Consider the following 16,361-nt stretch of genomic DNA (forward strand, 5'->3'; position numbering starts at 1 on the left):
CCTTACCAGTAGAATGAACAGAGACATTAGCCAGAATAGAGAGATCAGCTTAGAGAATATGCTTCTGAAATCGTCATCTGAAGCTATCTTTGCCAGCATCTGTTTACCAGCAGGCCATCCTCTCTTTTGAAATCCATAGAGAATGAAAAGAGAATCTGCTTTTCTGATGGCACTGGTACAATCCACATAGATCCCTAATGCATGGATCACGTCCAGCGATGCATCTCCAGCAGAAGGGCCCGGAACCTGAAAAGCTGGGACAACCCTTTCTTCGTTAAGGTGGAACTTAGTCTTCACCTTGGAAAGATACCCAGATTTAGTTCTGAGAACTGGTTTATCTGGATAAAAAACTCAGAAATGGGGAACAATATGACAATGCCCCTAAGTCTGATATTCCTCTAGCTGACACCGTAGTCAGCAGAAAAATAATTTATGATTCATTTTAATAAGTGGTTCAAATGGGCAACTTGAAGGGCTTTGAGGACTACACAAGTCCCATGGCACTGTAGGAGGAGCAACCAGAAGCTGAATGTGCAGCATACCATGGAAAAAAATATGCACATCCTGTAAGTTGGTCATTTACTTTTGGAATCCTACAGTCAATGTCTACCCTTGCTCTTTCAAGGATGCCACCTTCCAACCCTTATCCATTCGTGCTCGAAAGAATGCTGACCCCGGAACTCTGAAAGATTTAGGGACTAGCCTTCTTTCACTGCACCCATGAATATAGGCTTGCCATATTTGGTGATAAAGGCGAGCTAAGGAAGGTTTCTTTGCTCTGAACACTGTTTGAATCACCTGTTGAAAATATCCTCTTGACTTCAGGATAGAGGTTTCAAAGGCCACGCTGTCAAAGACAGTCGATCCAGATTTCTGTGATAACCAGGACCCTGCGTTAGTAGGTCTGGATGTTAAGGGAGCAGAAGTAGAGCATCCATTGCCATTCTCTGCTGGTCTTCCTCTTTTAACTTTCTCACCACCCCGGGTAATAGGGTAATTAGAGGAAAACCCATCCGCCAGACGAAGGTCCCATCTCACCGATAAGGCATCCACAAAGATCCCTGGGATCCTTTGTTCTTGACGCATATGTGAGCACTTTGTTGTTTAACCAAGACGCTATGAGATATATCTCTGGCAAGCACCTTTTGTTTACTAGAGTCCAGAAGATCTCTGGGTGTAGAGCCCATTCACTTCCCTGAATGGTGTGTCGACTTGAGAAAGTCCGCTTCCCCGTTTAGGATTCCCGGAATGAGAACGACGGACAAGGTTGGATGATGAAGTTCTTCCCTCTTAGGTATGTGACTTACCTTCTTCATCACTTTTCGGCTAAGAGTTCATCCCTGATGTTGAGGTACACTACTGCCGTCGCATTGTCCGAGCGGAACTGGACTGGTTTTCCCTGAAGACTGTCCCTTGCCTACACCAGTGCCCTGTATATGGCCCGAGGTTCCAACCTTTATCAGTAGATAACTTTCTTCTTTGGGAACACAATCTTCCTGATACTGATCCCGTGTCAGAATCTTCCCAATCTGATATCAAAAGGATTTCCCTTTGTCCAGCTGAGATGTCTGTAACGACCTTCTTACTTTTATTGTAAGTACCATAGTCTGTCTTTATTATCTGATGCAATCCATTAATACCGACAACACCTTGTATTCCCAGCTGGTCCCTCCAGGTACCAACCAGGCCAACACTGCTGATCTTCCACGATCCGATGAGATGCTGGAATATACAGTGTGGTGTGACTGTAGATTCTGTTTGGTAAGAATCAGACGCTGCAGAGACCTAGAGTGGAATTGTGCATACTCCCTCCTGTCGATGCAGATACCATCAAACCCATCACCCGCATTGCTGCGTGAATGGATACCGTTTGACTGTGTGGCAAGTCCTGAATCCTATACTGAACCCTGGATATCTTGTTGCGAGGTAAAAATTACTCCCTGCTGACCTGATCCAGTACAGCCCCCAAGTGAGTCATCCGGTGTGACGAAACTGGAGACGATTTTTCCCAAGTTATGAGTCACTTGCCTCTGCAAACACGTTACTGTCTGTTGCAGATGACAAAAGAGCAATTTCTGTGACTGTACCAGGATTAAAAGATCATCTAGGTATGGGAAAATCCTTAACCCCTGCTAGCAGACATAAGATGTTATTACCCCCATATTCTTGGTAAATATTCTGGGGACTTTGGCGAACCCAAAGGGTAAGGCTTAGAACTGAAAATGCTGTTTGGAGGATAGCAAACCTTGGATAACACTGATGGACAGTGGTGTAGGAACATGTAGGTAAGCATCCTGTATATCCAGGGATACCATAAACCCCTTGCTCCATGCCACACATAAGGAACGTAATGATTCCACATGCAACCAAGGTTCCAAATGTATTTGCTCAGCATTTTAGGATTGCGCATGGGCCGAAATGACCCATTTGGCTTCCGACTAAAACCAGGTTAGAGTAAATCCATGTCCTCATTTGCCAGAGGAACTGAAATGACTATTCCTGACTGAAGCAATTTCTGACCTGCTTCTTGCAAAGCCATGGCCTTCGTCTCTACCCGGGACAGGCTGTCTTGAAGGCGAAAGCATAAACTAGAGATACCGTGCCAGATCTGTGTGACCTGAAGAAATCGCCCCCCCAGCCTAGGGTCTCCCAGGTGGAGGCCCACAACATCAGACTGATGGTTTATTTTTCTACAGCACCTGGTATTCCCAGATGGTCTCCAATCCGAGTACTAACCAGGCCCAACACTGCTTAGTTTCAAAAATCAGATGATATTGGGCCTATCCAGTGTGGTGTAGCTGTAGATCTTCGGGTAGCCCAATGCTTTCCTAGATTTCCCCGACTTGTTATATACTGAGCGGAATTGATGCCTTACCTTCTCCCTATGCTCTGGCCACAGCCTGGTAACGTCTGCAGGAACAGCTAGTATATCCGACACAGACGCCTGCGGAAACAGCACTGTACTCGTGGGTAAGCATTGTCGCGACCCGGCGGAGAGTTGTTGGAGTGACTCTTTCTAAGGTACACTGTTTAGAAAGATCACTCAAAAATTAGTAAGACTATAACAATAAAATAAGAAAGCTCAGGGCTGCTAAAAAAACAGCAGCCCTCTGACCATGGTCCAGCTCCTGCCGCACCAAACAAAAAACTGATTTGCCTGAGCCAGTGGGCGGGGATATATGGATGGGCCCGTTGCATCCTGGGAGGCCAGAAAGCTTTGATCGATTGGTGCCAATCCACTGACGCTCCATCATATCCCATTGTTATACTGTGGATAACCTGTGGACCCTGCCGGAGAAAGTACCAATAATTGGAACTTTGCAATGGACGCAGCACCTCCAACCACATCTGAATGAGGGCCTATATGAACAACTGGATGAAGTATGTTAAAGATGAAAACACATTAAACATACCAATAAATTATATAATAAATATAATATATAAAAGCAAGTGTGAAGGCGACACTCCGGTAACTAAAACGAAGCACATAGCAGGGTATTACCAACCAATAAATGCCCCTCCCACTCGTTCCCATATTTATCTTTAATGATTGCATACCCTAGAACTTAAAGATATTTAATAATTTTGTGCCCCTAGTCCACCCATATATACTGCTTTATGATTTTGTTAACATGGTTAGACCCCTTATATATTATATTTTAATCATCCCATCACTTATATACATTATGCCTTTATGCCTACCACCTCCCCCACCCTTTATACGTTTTAAGCTGATTATGGCAAGCAGTTTCTACTTCCTTTATTTTACCAGATTGTGGCTGGGGGCTGTTCCTACAGGATGTCACATTCCCTGGCAGGCAGCAGCGCTCCTCTCAGCCAGGACCATGCGCGCCACTCGCCTTTTAATGTTTCATAGCAGGCGTCCAGCTTATGACAACCGGCGGCAACTGAGCATGCCAGGGTGGGGGCAGTGACTGCACCAACCTGCCTAGGGGGAAGGGGGGGGGGGGCATTGGAGCTCGTTCACTCTTACAGCAGGCAAGCAAAGGGAGGAGGAGGTGCCCTAGCTGGCCGAGGAGGAGAGGGTAGACCATGCTGCTGCCTGCCTGGCTAGTAGCATTCAGTGTACAGACTTCAGGAGTCAGGACCAAGTGACGGAGTAAGTGACAAGGTAAATGATGGTGAGGGGGTGGGGCTAATCCTCGAGGCCCCTTTGAGCCTTGGGGCCCTGTACGGGTGTCCCCTTTGACTCCCCCTGTCGCCGGGCCTGACTGCTATTGCTGCAAATTAATTTGGAATAGATGCAACAAGCCCCCGGCACCCCCGTATGCATGCGGCCAAACACAGTGTTTGTGGGTGCCACCTAACAGCGGTCATTAGTATGGAGGAGGAGAGTGTGTCTCTCACACAGCTCTCAAAGCCCATAGGAAGGAAATGCTTGGGAAGAGCTGCACGCCATCGCTGCTGGTATTGGAAAATAGGGGGGAAAAACATGAGATTCTCCTTATTTTTCAATAACCAGCCCCAGGCTGAACCAGGTGGGTCTGACAATATAGCACACAGTGAGGTTCCTACAGGCGGCCTACAAATCCCAGCAAGTCTGTTGGGCATGACAGCACTTATGGAAAAACAAGTGCCAGCATGCCTGGACATTAAGGGCCCACTGGCGTCTGTAGTCCATCTGTAACAAAACATTGAAATAAGGACAGGATACTGACACCGCAAGTTGTAAATTATTTAAACCCCACCCACATAAAGGATGCACTCATTTGCTGGGTAAGGAAAAGTATCATGTACAGTTCTCTGCATTTCTAAGCAGGTAGGACTGGTACTACTACCTCTGACTTAGTACTAGAGTTAATATAACCTCTCTTATAATGTATCCATTTAGAGCTTCCTCCCCTAATTTTATTAAAGTGGCTTTCTACCTTACATAACATTTCTTCTACCCTCTCACACATTGGGGGTCATTCCGAGTTGATCGCTCACTATCAACTTTTTGCTGCGCTGCGATCAGGTTAAAACTCGGCAAAACTGCGCATGCATATGCACCGCAATGCACAGGCGCATCGTACAGGTACAGAGAGGATCGGTGCAGGGTAATGGATTTAACGAAGAATCCATTCGCACAGCCAATCGCAAGGTGATTGACAGAAAGAGGGCTTTTATGGGTGTCAAGTGACCGTTTTCTGGGAGTGTTTGGAAAAACGCAGACGTGTCCAAGCGTTTGCAGGGCGGGTGTCTGATGTCAATTCCGGGACCAAAAAGACTGAAGTGATCGCAGCCGCTGAGTAAGTCCAGAGCTACACAGAAACTGCAAAAAACTTTTTTGTGCCGTCGGCTGCAAAAGCGTTCGCACACTTGCAAAGCGAAAATACACTCCCCCATAGGCGACGACTATCTGATCGCAGCACAGCAAAAATTTGCTAGCGAGCGATCAACTCGGAATGACCCCCATTGTTAGGGGCTTCTCAAGTCTGATTGTGTCCCCTGCCATTTTCTCAAGTTAGCAGGGTCCCGTTATAAAATGTGGTATTAGCAGTGAAATTGCAACTTTGCAGCATGCTACCTTATTCATAACAGCAAATAATTTTGTTACATATAAACATACAGTACATAACATATGTGCAGCATGCCTGTACCTATAACAGTTCAAACTTCATGTATCCAGCATGATGGAATGGGTGTGGTATGGAAGGTAGATAGTAACTAGGTCGACAGTGTCTAGGTCAACCACTATTGGTCGACAGTAACTAGGTCGACAGGTGAAAAGGTCGACATGAGTTTTTTATGTTTTTATGGTGACGTTTTCTTCGTAGAGTGACCGGGAACCCCAATTAGTGCACCGTGTCCCCTTGCATGGCTCACTTCACTCGCCATGCTTTGGGCAAGGTGCCTCGCTCTGCTACCTCTTCGCTCGGCACAGGTTACCGTTCCAATCGTAGTCCACGTGGACCGTTAAGTATGAAAAGGTTCAAAAAAAGAAAAAAATTGTGAAAAACTCATGACGACCTTTTGACCTGTCGACCTGGAACATGTTGACCTAGAGACCCCGTCGACCTAGTTACTGTCGACCAATAGTGGTTGACCTAGATAGTGTCAACCTAGTTACTGTCGACCTAGAGACCGGATCCTGATGGAATACCCATTTGTATTTTAAAACAGTATTAAATAATACCATGAAAGTAAGGGATGATAATAGCAAAATGTACCTTCTACTTATTCCATACAGGGAACCCTGACCTTCCCCCTCCAATCAGCTTCTTGCGCTCACAGTGGTATAGCCAGCCTTATACTGTTGGCTCTTACAGCCATGTGGCAGTGGGCAGTTCAGGAAACGATGTTGATAATCTAGCAGAGCCGCTGCCTACAGACATAGATACGCTAAAGGTAATGTATATGGCGATCCATAGCCAATAAAAAAAAAGTTTGTAATGTTGATCTTGAGCAAATTACAGTTGGAGCAGCCTTTATTTTATCAATAGATTTGAATTGTGACAGCATGCATCTACAGTATGTTCCTCGATTGTGCCTGTTTTTGCAGTCAGGCAGCTATTAGCACAACAAAGGACAGCAGTTACCAAATTAACACATTTTAAATAATATGATGCCTGGATAGCACAGGGTGTGCTATGGTAAATGCAAGACTTCCTAAACAAAAATAAAAATGTGTTTTTTAACACAGAAATACAATAACATTTAATTCTGTTTGACTTTCTAATAATCATTAAGTAGTGGAGACTATGCATATTTGAAAAAGATTACATTGTGTCTGGTGCCTTTTCTGGCACAAAATTACCCCATTCTTAAGGTGGGTACACGCTAGGCGACGTGCTCTATGAGCGACATCGCCTAGTGTCTCCCCTCCTGGGCCAGGCCGTGCAGGCAGCTCTTGGACAACAGTCCAAATTGAGCTGCCTGCATGGCCAACAGAGAGGGTCGTTAACGACCCGCGGGGCCACGCATGGCTGTTCAGCGGTGGCATACACACTTGGCGAGAAAATGACGATGTCGCTCAGGAAGGGTGAAAATGAGCGACATCACTCATTTTCTCGGCAAGTGTGTATGCACCGTTACACTGCAAATCTCTGTGCCGAAAGGATCACACAGCGAGAAAACTTGAAGATAACTCGTTGTACCTGTATGGTTATGTGCGGTTGCTTCATTTGATATTACCTGTGTGTGTTCTGTTTTAGACAGAGTTTTTGACACTTTAATTTCTATCCATTTTCTTATATTAATGTAAGAGCATCAAATTAGCTGAAGTGTACAGTGATATATGGGAAGTGTCTGAAATGCTCACTAAAAAACGTAAAAATGTTGCAAAGCACACCAAACATTATACACAGAACAAACACACCGTGTAGATGATTCATTTATGAAAGCAAATAAATAAATGAAAAATTAATAATAATAATCAGTCTATCTTACTCTTCTTTGTCATTCAGCCTTTGCAGGTTCTTTTTGCCGGAGAAGCCACAGAAAGAAATTTGTATTCTACAACACACGGTGCTCTGATGTCTGGCCGGAGAGAAGCGCAGCGTCTAATTATCAGATATCCAGTGCTGGGAGCTGCCCATAGCAAAGCCAAGCTCTAGACAAACAGAGACAATTATCAATTTGCACTAATTATTACTAGCCTATTACTCAACCAGTGTTTAAACATAGAAAACTACCCCCAATAAAAAATATTTTATTCTAGTTATTTTACTCAAATGTTGACTGTTATGGTATAGGTGTGATGGATTCTCTACCCCAAATCAGGCCAGATTATGAGCTACATGGACTTGGGGCTTAAAATGTTCAAGGGCCTATCCTGAGAAGGGGTGGAGCTGTGGCCATTGCTGTGTGGGTGTGGCCAGTTTCCTGTGGGTGTGGCTAGTGCCATGTGGGTGTGTAACCCCACTACATTATCAGGCCCACTGTCTCCCTAAATACAATTATTATTTTTTTATAAAACTGGAATTTTGTTAGAAAACTAGAAAAACAACGTTAATACTTATGATATGTGACTGACTGTGTGGCCAGCTAGGCAGCTAGTCATCATCATGCTGTCATGGTAAGGGGCCTATTTTTTATGTGGAAGTCTGGACTTGGAGCTCCACCTGACCCATTGTTAATCTGGCCCTGCCCCAATTTAAATATCCCCTCCTCCAGTAATGGTATTTTTAAAGATATTTGATCTATAACTATACTTGACATACTCACTGGGCTCCCCTGGTATTATTATTTGTAATGTTATATATAGCACATTACATTACAATCCGGCCCACAGTTAAGGTTTATCCTCCAGACCACATTTCCTCCCTTAGATGCCGATTTATCAATATTTGTGAAATACCCTTGATAAGTACCATTCAATATTAACACAACAATAAGATATTTACCATAGCAATTTATCAATCAGACTGGGCTGGGACAGCAGTTATGAAAACCTACTGTCCCACCTTGCTGTTCCGATGTGATTAGGTGATGCCGCAGACTTCCCAGTTCACCCTAAATTTTGCATGTGCATTAACTGAAGACTTACATGGCCTAACACATCATTGAGCACAAGTAATGCTTACACAAATATTCACAATCTAGTAAAAACACAGTCACCATAATTGTAAAATACCAGTAGTCAACGCTATTTGCTAATAGCTGTGGCACATGGAAGGGGTATGAAAAAAATCCCCCTCCCCAGTCTTCACAACACTACCTGCTTATGACAGTGGAAGATGGCTTTAGCTTAATCACTAAGCTCCAAATAAAAACTTTTTGGGGGGTTAAATAATTTCACAAAATCACCATTTCCATTCCTATGGGAATTGTATTGTCCTGGCTATGCTTTTGTAACATGGGAGATAAAACCATTGAGAAATGCAGCCAATGCTAACAGTCTGTGGAAATCACTGGTTTCTCCATGTTTTAGTGAAAAAAAAACAGAAATATAGAAAAACTAGAAAAACTATGTTCTGTACAAAGTCTCTGTGAACCATACAGTACCTGCAGCCAGTTCAGCAGACTCAGCAGTGCGAGGGGCGGCATTACACAGCTAAGTGAGTGGTGTGGGTTGCATGACGCCACATTCAGATCATTGTGGCCCTGGCCACCCACTATACAATGCTGCAATTACCATCACTGTAAAGCAGGGGACAGGGTCACAATGAAGCGATTTAGTGTAACACAAATAATAAGTGAGCTTGATCTCTTGCAGCGGTTTTGAGGCATTCTAGCTGTTCCGTGTTGTCACAGTGTATAGGACAGCCAGGGGAAAAGGGTTGCTATATCACTAAAATAACTCTACTGCAGCTAAAGTAAATATGTTACATAGAAACATAGAAATTGAAAGCAGATAAGAACCATTTGGCCCATCTAGACTGCACTTTTAGGGTGTGGTTATTAGGAGTTAGAGTTGGATTAGGGTTATGGGTTAAGGGTTTGGTAAGGTTATTAGTGTTAGGGTATGAGGGTCAGGGTTTGGATTAAGGATAAGGGTGGGGGTATTAGTGTTAGGGTAGTGGGATTAATTGTCAGGGTTATGGTATTAGTGTTAGGATTCATGATTAAGGTTGACAATTAGGGTATTAGTGTTAGAGTATTAGGGGTATATTTACTAAAGTGTGGGTTTTTAGAAGTGGAGATGTTGCCCATAGCAAGCAATCAGATTCTAGCTATATGTTTTAGAAGGTGCTAGATAATTAAGTAGAATCTGATTGGTTGCTATGGGCAACATCTCCACTTTTAAAAACCCACACTTTAGTAAATATACCCCTTAGTGTTTGGTTTTATGATTAATAATAATAATAATAATAGTATTTATATAGCACATTTTCTCCAGTACTCAAGGCGCTTAAGGATGAGGGATAAAGTATTAATATTAAGGGTGGTGGTAATGGTGTTTAGATTTACTTACTACTACATGGATGCAGCTGGTACTGAGCTTGGAGGTAAGGGGAACAGCAATGTCAAGTTGCCTCCACCCAGGGCCGTAACTAGCGGTGTGCTAGCGGTGCCTGGCAAACAGTGCAGATGCGCTGTGGGCGCAGAGCCGCCGTTAGCACCCGCACAGCTGCTGCTGCACTTGCCCATCTACATCTAACACAAACAGCCAGGCAGCGCTGCAGTGTAATGGTCCACCCCTCCTAAGGCCCGAAGTACCCTTCTGTGGCCGGATGTGATTCAGAGGGCTGGCTGGTGGTGCGCCACAGCAGCGAATATAAGTAACATACACACACATTTTCCCCCTCCTCCACCCCCCCAATGTATAAAAGGACCTCTGCCTGTGCAGTGTGTAAAAGGGGGCTCTGCCTGCGCAGTGTGTAACAGGGGGCTCTTCCTGCGCAGTATGTAACACGGGGCTCTATCTGGCAATGTAAAAGGGGACTCTACCTACGCAATGTGTAAAAGGGGGCTCTGTCTGCACAATGTGTAAAAGCAGCTCTATCTGGCATTATAAAAGGGGACTCTACCTGGTGCAATGTGTAAAAAGGGGACACTACCTGGCACAATGTGTAAACGAGCCTCTACCTGGCATTGTAAAAGAGGCCTGTACCAGGAGTAACACTGGCATATTTACAATGGGTGCAGTGTGTGCGGTGCACACAGTCCCACAGGGTACAGGGGGCCAACACCGCACACCCTGCACCCATTTTTCAAATACTCACCTCTCCAGAGTTCCCCGCCGGTAGCAGCATTGCTAAGCAAATCTCTGGTAAATGGCGCGGCAGCCATATTTCCGTAGATTTATGCATGCGCAGTAAGAAAATCTTTGGGAAAATGGCCGCTGCACCATTTTCCAGGAGATCTGCGCATGCGCACTATACTTTGCGACAGCGCTAGGGTGCTGCCAGCTAGAGAGAAGGGGGCCCAGTCTGCATACGGGCCTCCTCATCTTTAGAAGCGCCTCTGTGGAGTAACGTGTAAAAAGGTACTCTGACACAATGTGTAAAAAGGGGGCTCTACCTGGTGTAATGTATATATGGGGCTCTACCTGGTTTAATGTACATAAGTGGCACTACTGTGTGGCGTCATTTGAATAATTGAGACTACTGTGCAGCATAATATGAATTGGTATTATTTTGTGGCCACAACCTTTCCCATGAAGCCATGCCCCTACATTTTTGCAGTGCACCTTCGGTGCGCACTGTCCCTGTTTTAAGTATGGGTAGGGTGGGGGGGGACAATAATTTCTTTCTGCTACAGGCACTAAGATGTCTAATTACGGCTCTGCCGCCACCCACAATTTCGAGAAGAGTGGAGGACTGATCAGAACCAGTGCATGCATGTAGTGGACTGCGCATTATAGGATGAGACATCCTCTCTGGTCTTTCGCGAGTGGAGATGAGGACCTGGTAGGTTACAGCCACCTTGTCAGGACTGACAATGGCTGTTCCATACCTCAGCTCTCGGACATGTGAAATTGGGACAAAATAGGCCACCTCCAAACTGCAAATCTCTGTCCACTTTTGTTGAAATATCACCCCTGCAAATTGCCTGTAACTTGGGGCAGTTGGGAGGTTTGCTATTCTGCCCATGCTTTATATTTCCAATAAAAGAATGGGAGGTAAACTATGCATAAAACTGATATAAATTAGCTTCTATAGATAAAAACAGAATTTATGTTTTAGTGATAATCGCAATTTATTTATTTATGACCTGCAGAACTCTGAAAGGGAACAAAATTAACTGAATATAGTTTTGCGGATGAAGGACTTAGAAATTAAGTATTATGTAGGGAAGGCCATCAGCTTGCAAGAAAAAGACAGAGAAGGTGCACGTGTGTGTGCGTGTGAGAGAGAGAGAGAGAGAGAGAGAGTGAGTGGTGGGGGGTGGGGGGGTTCTGCATACCTCTCAACATGACCCTCTCCAGGAGGGAGAAAATGCTCTGTTCCTGGGCGTTTATCTTACTTTATGATTGCCGGCATCTGTATTGGACAGGATAAGAAAGGTGTGTCAGCACGGGTAATGGCATTCAGAAATGTAGTGGGAAGTCCAGAAGCAGAGCATTCTATCCCTCCTCATGTTGGGAGGTATGGGTTTCCGAGTACCTGGAACCCCCCCCCCCCCATGAAGAGTTGAAATTTCTATTTTGAGACGAAGACAGCTGTGTCTCCAACTCAGCAAAAGACGCGACTGCATTCGCGATTGCGATAGCCACGGCGAAGCTGCAGCAACAGAGAGCTATTTAGCTCTCTGCTTACAGACTGTCCTGGGACCCGGGGGAGCTGCTGGCTGCACATGCTCAGCCACAGCAGCTCCCTCCGTCCTCTCAAACTGCCGCCTCTCTGCTTTCAGCGCCTGGTGGATTACATACATATAACACTGCATATGTAGGTGTGAAGTCTGTATTTATGGGTGTACTGTATCTGTATTTCTATGTTTGTATGTATGCGTTTGTGTATGTGCTTGCGTATGTACAGTATGTATGTTTCATGTGTGTGTGTGTGTGTGTGTGTGTGTGTGTGTGTGTGTGTGTGTGTGTATGTACTGTCTATACGTCAGGACATCACATCACACCAGACCATCAGCAACCAGCCTCCTCCCATCCCTTACCACCCCTCCCCATCCCTCTCACTAACTCTGACATCTTTCTCCCATGCATCTGGTGAGGAAGTCATGGCCCTCATTTGTTCCTGTCCCCTCCCCACCTCCCCACTTGACCCTATACCCTCCCGCCTCCTACTCTAACTCTCTCCTTCTGCCTGTTCTCATCTTTCCCACCTTCTCAATCTCTCCCTCTCATCAGGCACTGTCCCCTCTACCTTCAAGCATGCACTCATCTCTCCTATTCTTAAAAAACCTACCCTTGATTCAAACACTCTCTCCAACTACCGACCCATCTCTCTCCTCCCTTTTGCCTCCAAACTCCTTGAGCATATTGTCTACAACCACCTTACTTCCTTTCTTTCCTCACACTCACTGCTTGACCCATTCCAGTCTGGCTTCCGTCCTCTCCACTCCACTGAAACTGCCCTTACAAAAGTATGCAATGACCTCCATGCTGCTAAATCTAGGGGACACTACTCTATACTTATTCTACTTGTTCTCTCTGCTGCTTTTGACACTGTGGACCACCCTCTCCTACTGCAAATCCTTCACTCCATTGGTCTGAGTGATACTGACCTCTCTTGGCTGTCTTCCTACCTCTCTGACCGTTCATTCTCTGTCTCCTCTCATGGCTCCACCTCCCCCTCACTTCCACTAACTGTAGGTGTTCCCCAAGGTTCTGTCCTCTTCTTTTCTCTCTCTATACACCCTCACTAGGTAAGCTCATTAGTTCTTTTGGTTTCCAATATCATCTCTATGCTGATGACAGTCAAAACTATCTTTCCTCTCCAGACCTCTTCCCTGCTCTCCTCACTCGTATCTCCAACTGTCTCTCTGCTATCTCTGTTTGGATGTCCCAGCGCTTTCTTAAACTTAACATGTCTAAGACCGAGCTGATCATCTTCCCTCCCTCCCACATAACCTCACCTCCTACAATCTCATTATCTATTGATGGCACTACTATCTTCTCTAGCCCCCAAGTGCGCTGTCTTGGAGTAATCCTTAACTCCTCCTTCAAACCACACATTCAGCACCTTTCGCAAACCTGCCGTTTTCATCTAAAAAATATTCCCATGATCAGACCCTTTCTAACCCAGGATGCTACTAAGACTCTTATCCACTCACTGGTTATCTCCAGACTGGACTATTGTAATCTACTCCTGACTGGCATTCCTGACAAATACCTCTCTCCACTCCAATCTATCCTCAGTGCTGCTGCCAGGCTCATTTTCCTCGCCCAATGCACTAAGTCCACCTCTCCTCTATTACAAGACCTTCACTGGCTTCCCTTCCCTTTCAGAATCCATATCAAGCTTCTCACACTCACTTACAAAGCCCTCACTCACTCCTCTCCCATCTACATCTCTGACCTTATCTCCCTTTACACTCCCACCCGTCCTCTTCACTCTGCTAATGCACGCCGACTCTCCTGCCTACTGATCACTTCCTCCCACTCCTACCTCCTAGATTTTTAATGTGCTGCTCCATTTCTCTGAAATTCCTTACCTCTCCTCCTCAGGCTCTCCACCTCTCTACAAAACCTCAAACGGGCTCTCAAGACCCACTTTTTCACCAAACCCAGCCAAATCTCATCGTAACCCTCTGTTCCACGCTCTCTGTATATCCCATCTGTGTCACCCCTGTCTGTCTACCCCTCCCCTTTAGAATGTAAACGCTCACGAGTAGGGCCCTCTTCCCTCATGTGCTTATCCTTTTGCTTACTTTAATAATCTTCAACTGCACCAAATCCAGCAGTCTTCTGCCACCTGATACTTATTCCAGGGTCATCTGCTGATGTAGCTATGATTATTTACCCTGTACTTGTCCTATATTGTCATCAACTGTAAGTTGCGGTTTTCCTGTTTTGATTATTTGTTTACGTAATTGGGCGCTGCGGAACCTTTATTATTATAAAGGATAATAATAATAATAAGTGCTATACATGTGTGTATATATACACACACACTATATATATTTGTATATACATACAGTATAGAATATATTATATTGTTCACCTTGACAAAGGGGTATATTGACCCCGAAACGTCGGTCTATTTGTGAAATACACTTTTTCAAGTTTAAAGTCTCCGAGTGCCGCCCCTTTCTTCTCGTCTGTCTGGATTTCCATGGAGGGCACCGGAGCTAATATAAAGTGGAGGAGGGAGTGCCGGTCCGTGTGGAACATATATGTATACACATATATATATATATATATATATATATATATACACACACACACACACACACACAGTTATTCACCTTGACAAAGGGGACATGTAGCCCCGAAACATTGAAAACCTATTTGTGAAATACGCATTTTGGATTTATACAGTCTCCGAGTGCCGCTGTCTTGCTACATTGCGCCATATATATATATATATATATATATATATATCTATCACATACACACCCACCCACCCACGGAAACCGCTCTCGCTAAATCCTGCGTTTGCCCCTGGAAGATGACAGTATTGTTTGAAGAAAGTGACTGAAGAGTTGGAAAACCAGCTGAGAAATAGTACAAAAACAATAAAACGACAAAATAAAATACAAAAAACATTTGAATACACTGGTGTCCCTTATCAAGAAAAAAGACAATGAAATTGACGCTTTACACAAAGAACATGTCAATCTAAAAATGAAAGCTGCAGAAATGGATTCACTTGTTTATGCACCCACACCATTACTGGTGCATACTGGCACCTCGACTCAGGAAACAGAATGAGAGCCTTCAGTTGCGACATCTTGTTATGCCATACTGTACCATCATGCAATAAATACATATTTGAACCCACCATTGTGTTACAGTATGTGTTTCTTTTACTAAATGTTAGACAGAAATTGACTGAAGAGGTTCATAACAACAGGTCTAGCACTAGCTACTGTATCCTTCCAATTTGTTTATTCAGATGCAGCAGCTCCCGACCAAAAGGCCCGTATTGGACAAAATGTTTGAGTGCAGTAACCCCCTTAGAATAACAGTTTCTGCCAATCTTTATGTGCAAGCAAAGTGAAAGTTAATACAAGCTGTAAATACTAGTTATTACAGCCACTATATATGCAAAAATATCTGTAATTTACTATAATTGATTTAAATTTTTATTTCAATTAGCTGAGAGGTTCCAGAGTGGTCTTATCTTGAACACATAAAACAGCCATATGGTAATGAAAACATCTCATGTATGTAACACTACCTGAGTTGCCCCCTTTCCAACAAGAGCCTGAGAAAAGGAGATTTATGGTAAGAACTTACCTTTGTTAAATCTCTCTTTCTGCGAGGTACACTGGGTTCCACAGGGATAACATCAGGCTGTAGAGTTGGATCTTGATCAGAGGCACCAACAGGCTAAAAGATGCACAGCGCCGCCTCCTCTATAACTCCGCCTCCGTGCACAGGAGCTCAGTTTTGTTAACCAGTCCAATGCAGTAGCAGGTAAAAGAGACAACAACCGTTAGTAGCCACAAACACCACATTCTCACGACAGGAGAAAGTATCAGCGGCTAATGCGATGCAAACCCAAAGAAGCTAAGTGCGTCAGGGTGGGCGCCCTGTGGAACCCAGTGTACCTCGCAGAAAGAGATTTAACAACGGTAAGTTCTTACCATAAATCTCCTTTTCTGCAGCGGGGTACACTGGGGTTACACAGGGATAACATCGGGGATGTCCTAAAGCAGTTCCTCATGGGAGGGGACGCACTGTAGCGGTCACAAGAACCCGGCGACCAAAGGAGGCATCCTGGGAGGCGGAAGTATCGAAGGCATATAACCTTATGAACATGTTCACTGAGGACCACGTAGCTGCCTTGAACAATTGTTCAAGGGTCACACCACGGCGGGCCACCCAAGAAGGTCCAACCGACTGAGTAGAA

The 16,361-nt window shown here is 44.7% G+C and overlaps 1 protein-coding gene, 1 long non-coding RNA gene and 1 pseudogene across 2 annotated transcripts in view; 1 reads left to right on the plus strand and 2 right to left on the minus strand.

Annotated features, from left to right (window-relative positions):
* The window catches only part of LOC135055035 (uncharacterized), a 272,995-nt gene extending 265,514 nt beyond the window's left edge, over positions 1–7,481 (minus strand). The window contains exon 1 of the long non-coding RNA XR_010243624.1: positions 7,393–7,481. This is a non-coding gene — a long non-coding RNA (uncharacterized LOC135055035). The remainder of the gene's footprint in view (positions 1–7,392) is intronic.
* Positions 1–7,662, plus strand: part of LOC135055032 (peroxisomal N(1)-acetyl-spermine/spermidine oxidase-like) — a 43,303-nt gene extending 35,641 nt beyond the window's left edge. Inside the window, exons 6-7 of the mRNA XM_063958611.1 lie at positions 6,194–6,351; positions 7,410–7,662. Coding sequence (XP_063814681.1) covers positions 6,194–6,351; positions 7,410–7,559 — 308 coding nt within the window. The 3' untranslated portion in view covers positions 7,560–7,662. The remainder of the gene's footprint in view (positions 1–6,193; positions 6,352–7,409) is intronic.
* LOC134897700 (5S ribosomal RNA) lies at positions 2,688–2,806 on the minus strand (annotated as a pseudogene).
* Positions 7,663–16,361: the final 8,699 nt, after the last annotated feature.

Source organism: Pseudophryne corroboree, chromosome 3 (genome assembly GCF_028390025.1).
Source record: "Pseudophryne corroboree isolate aPseCor3 chromosome 3, aPseCor3.hap2, whole genome shotgun sequence".
NCBI classification, from domain to species: Eukaryota; Metazoa; Chordata; class Amphibia; order Anura; family Myobatrachidae; genus Pseudophryne; species Pseudophryne corroboree.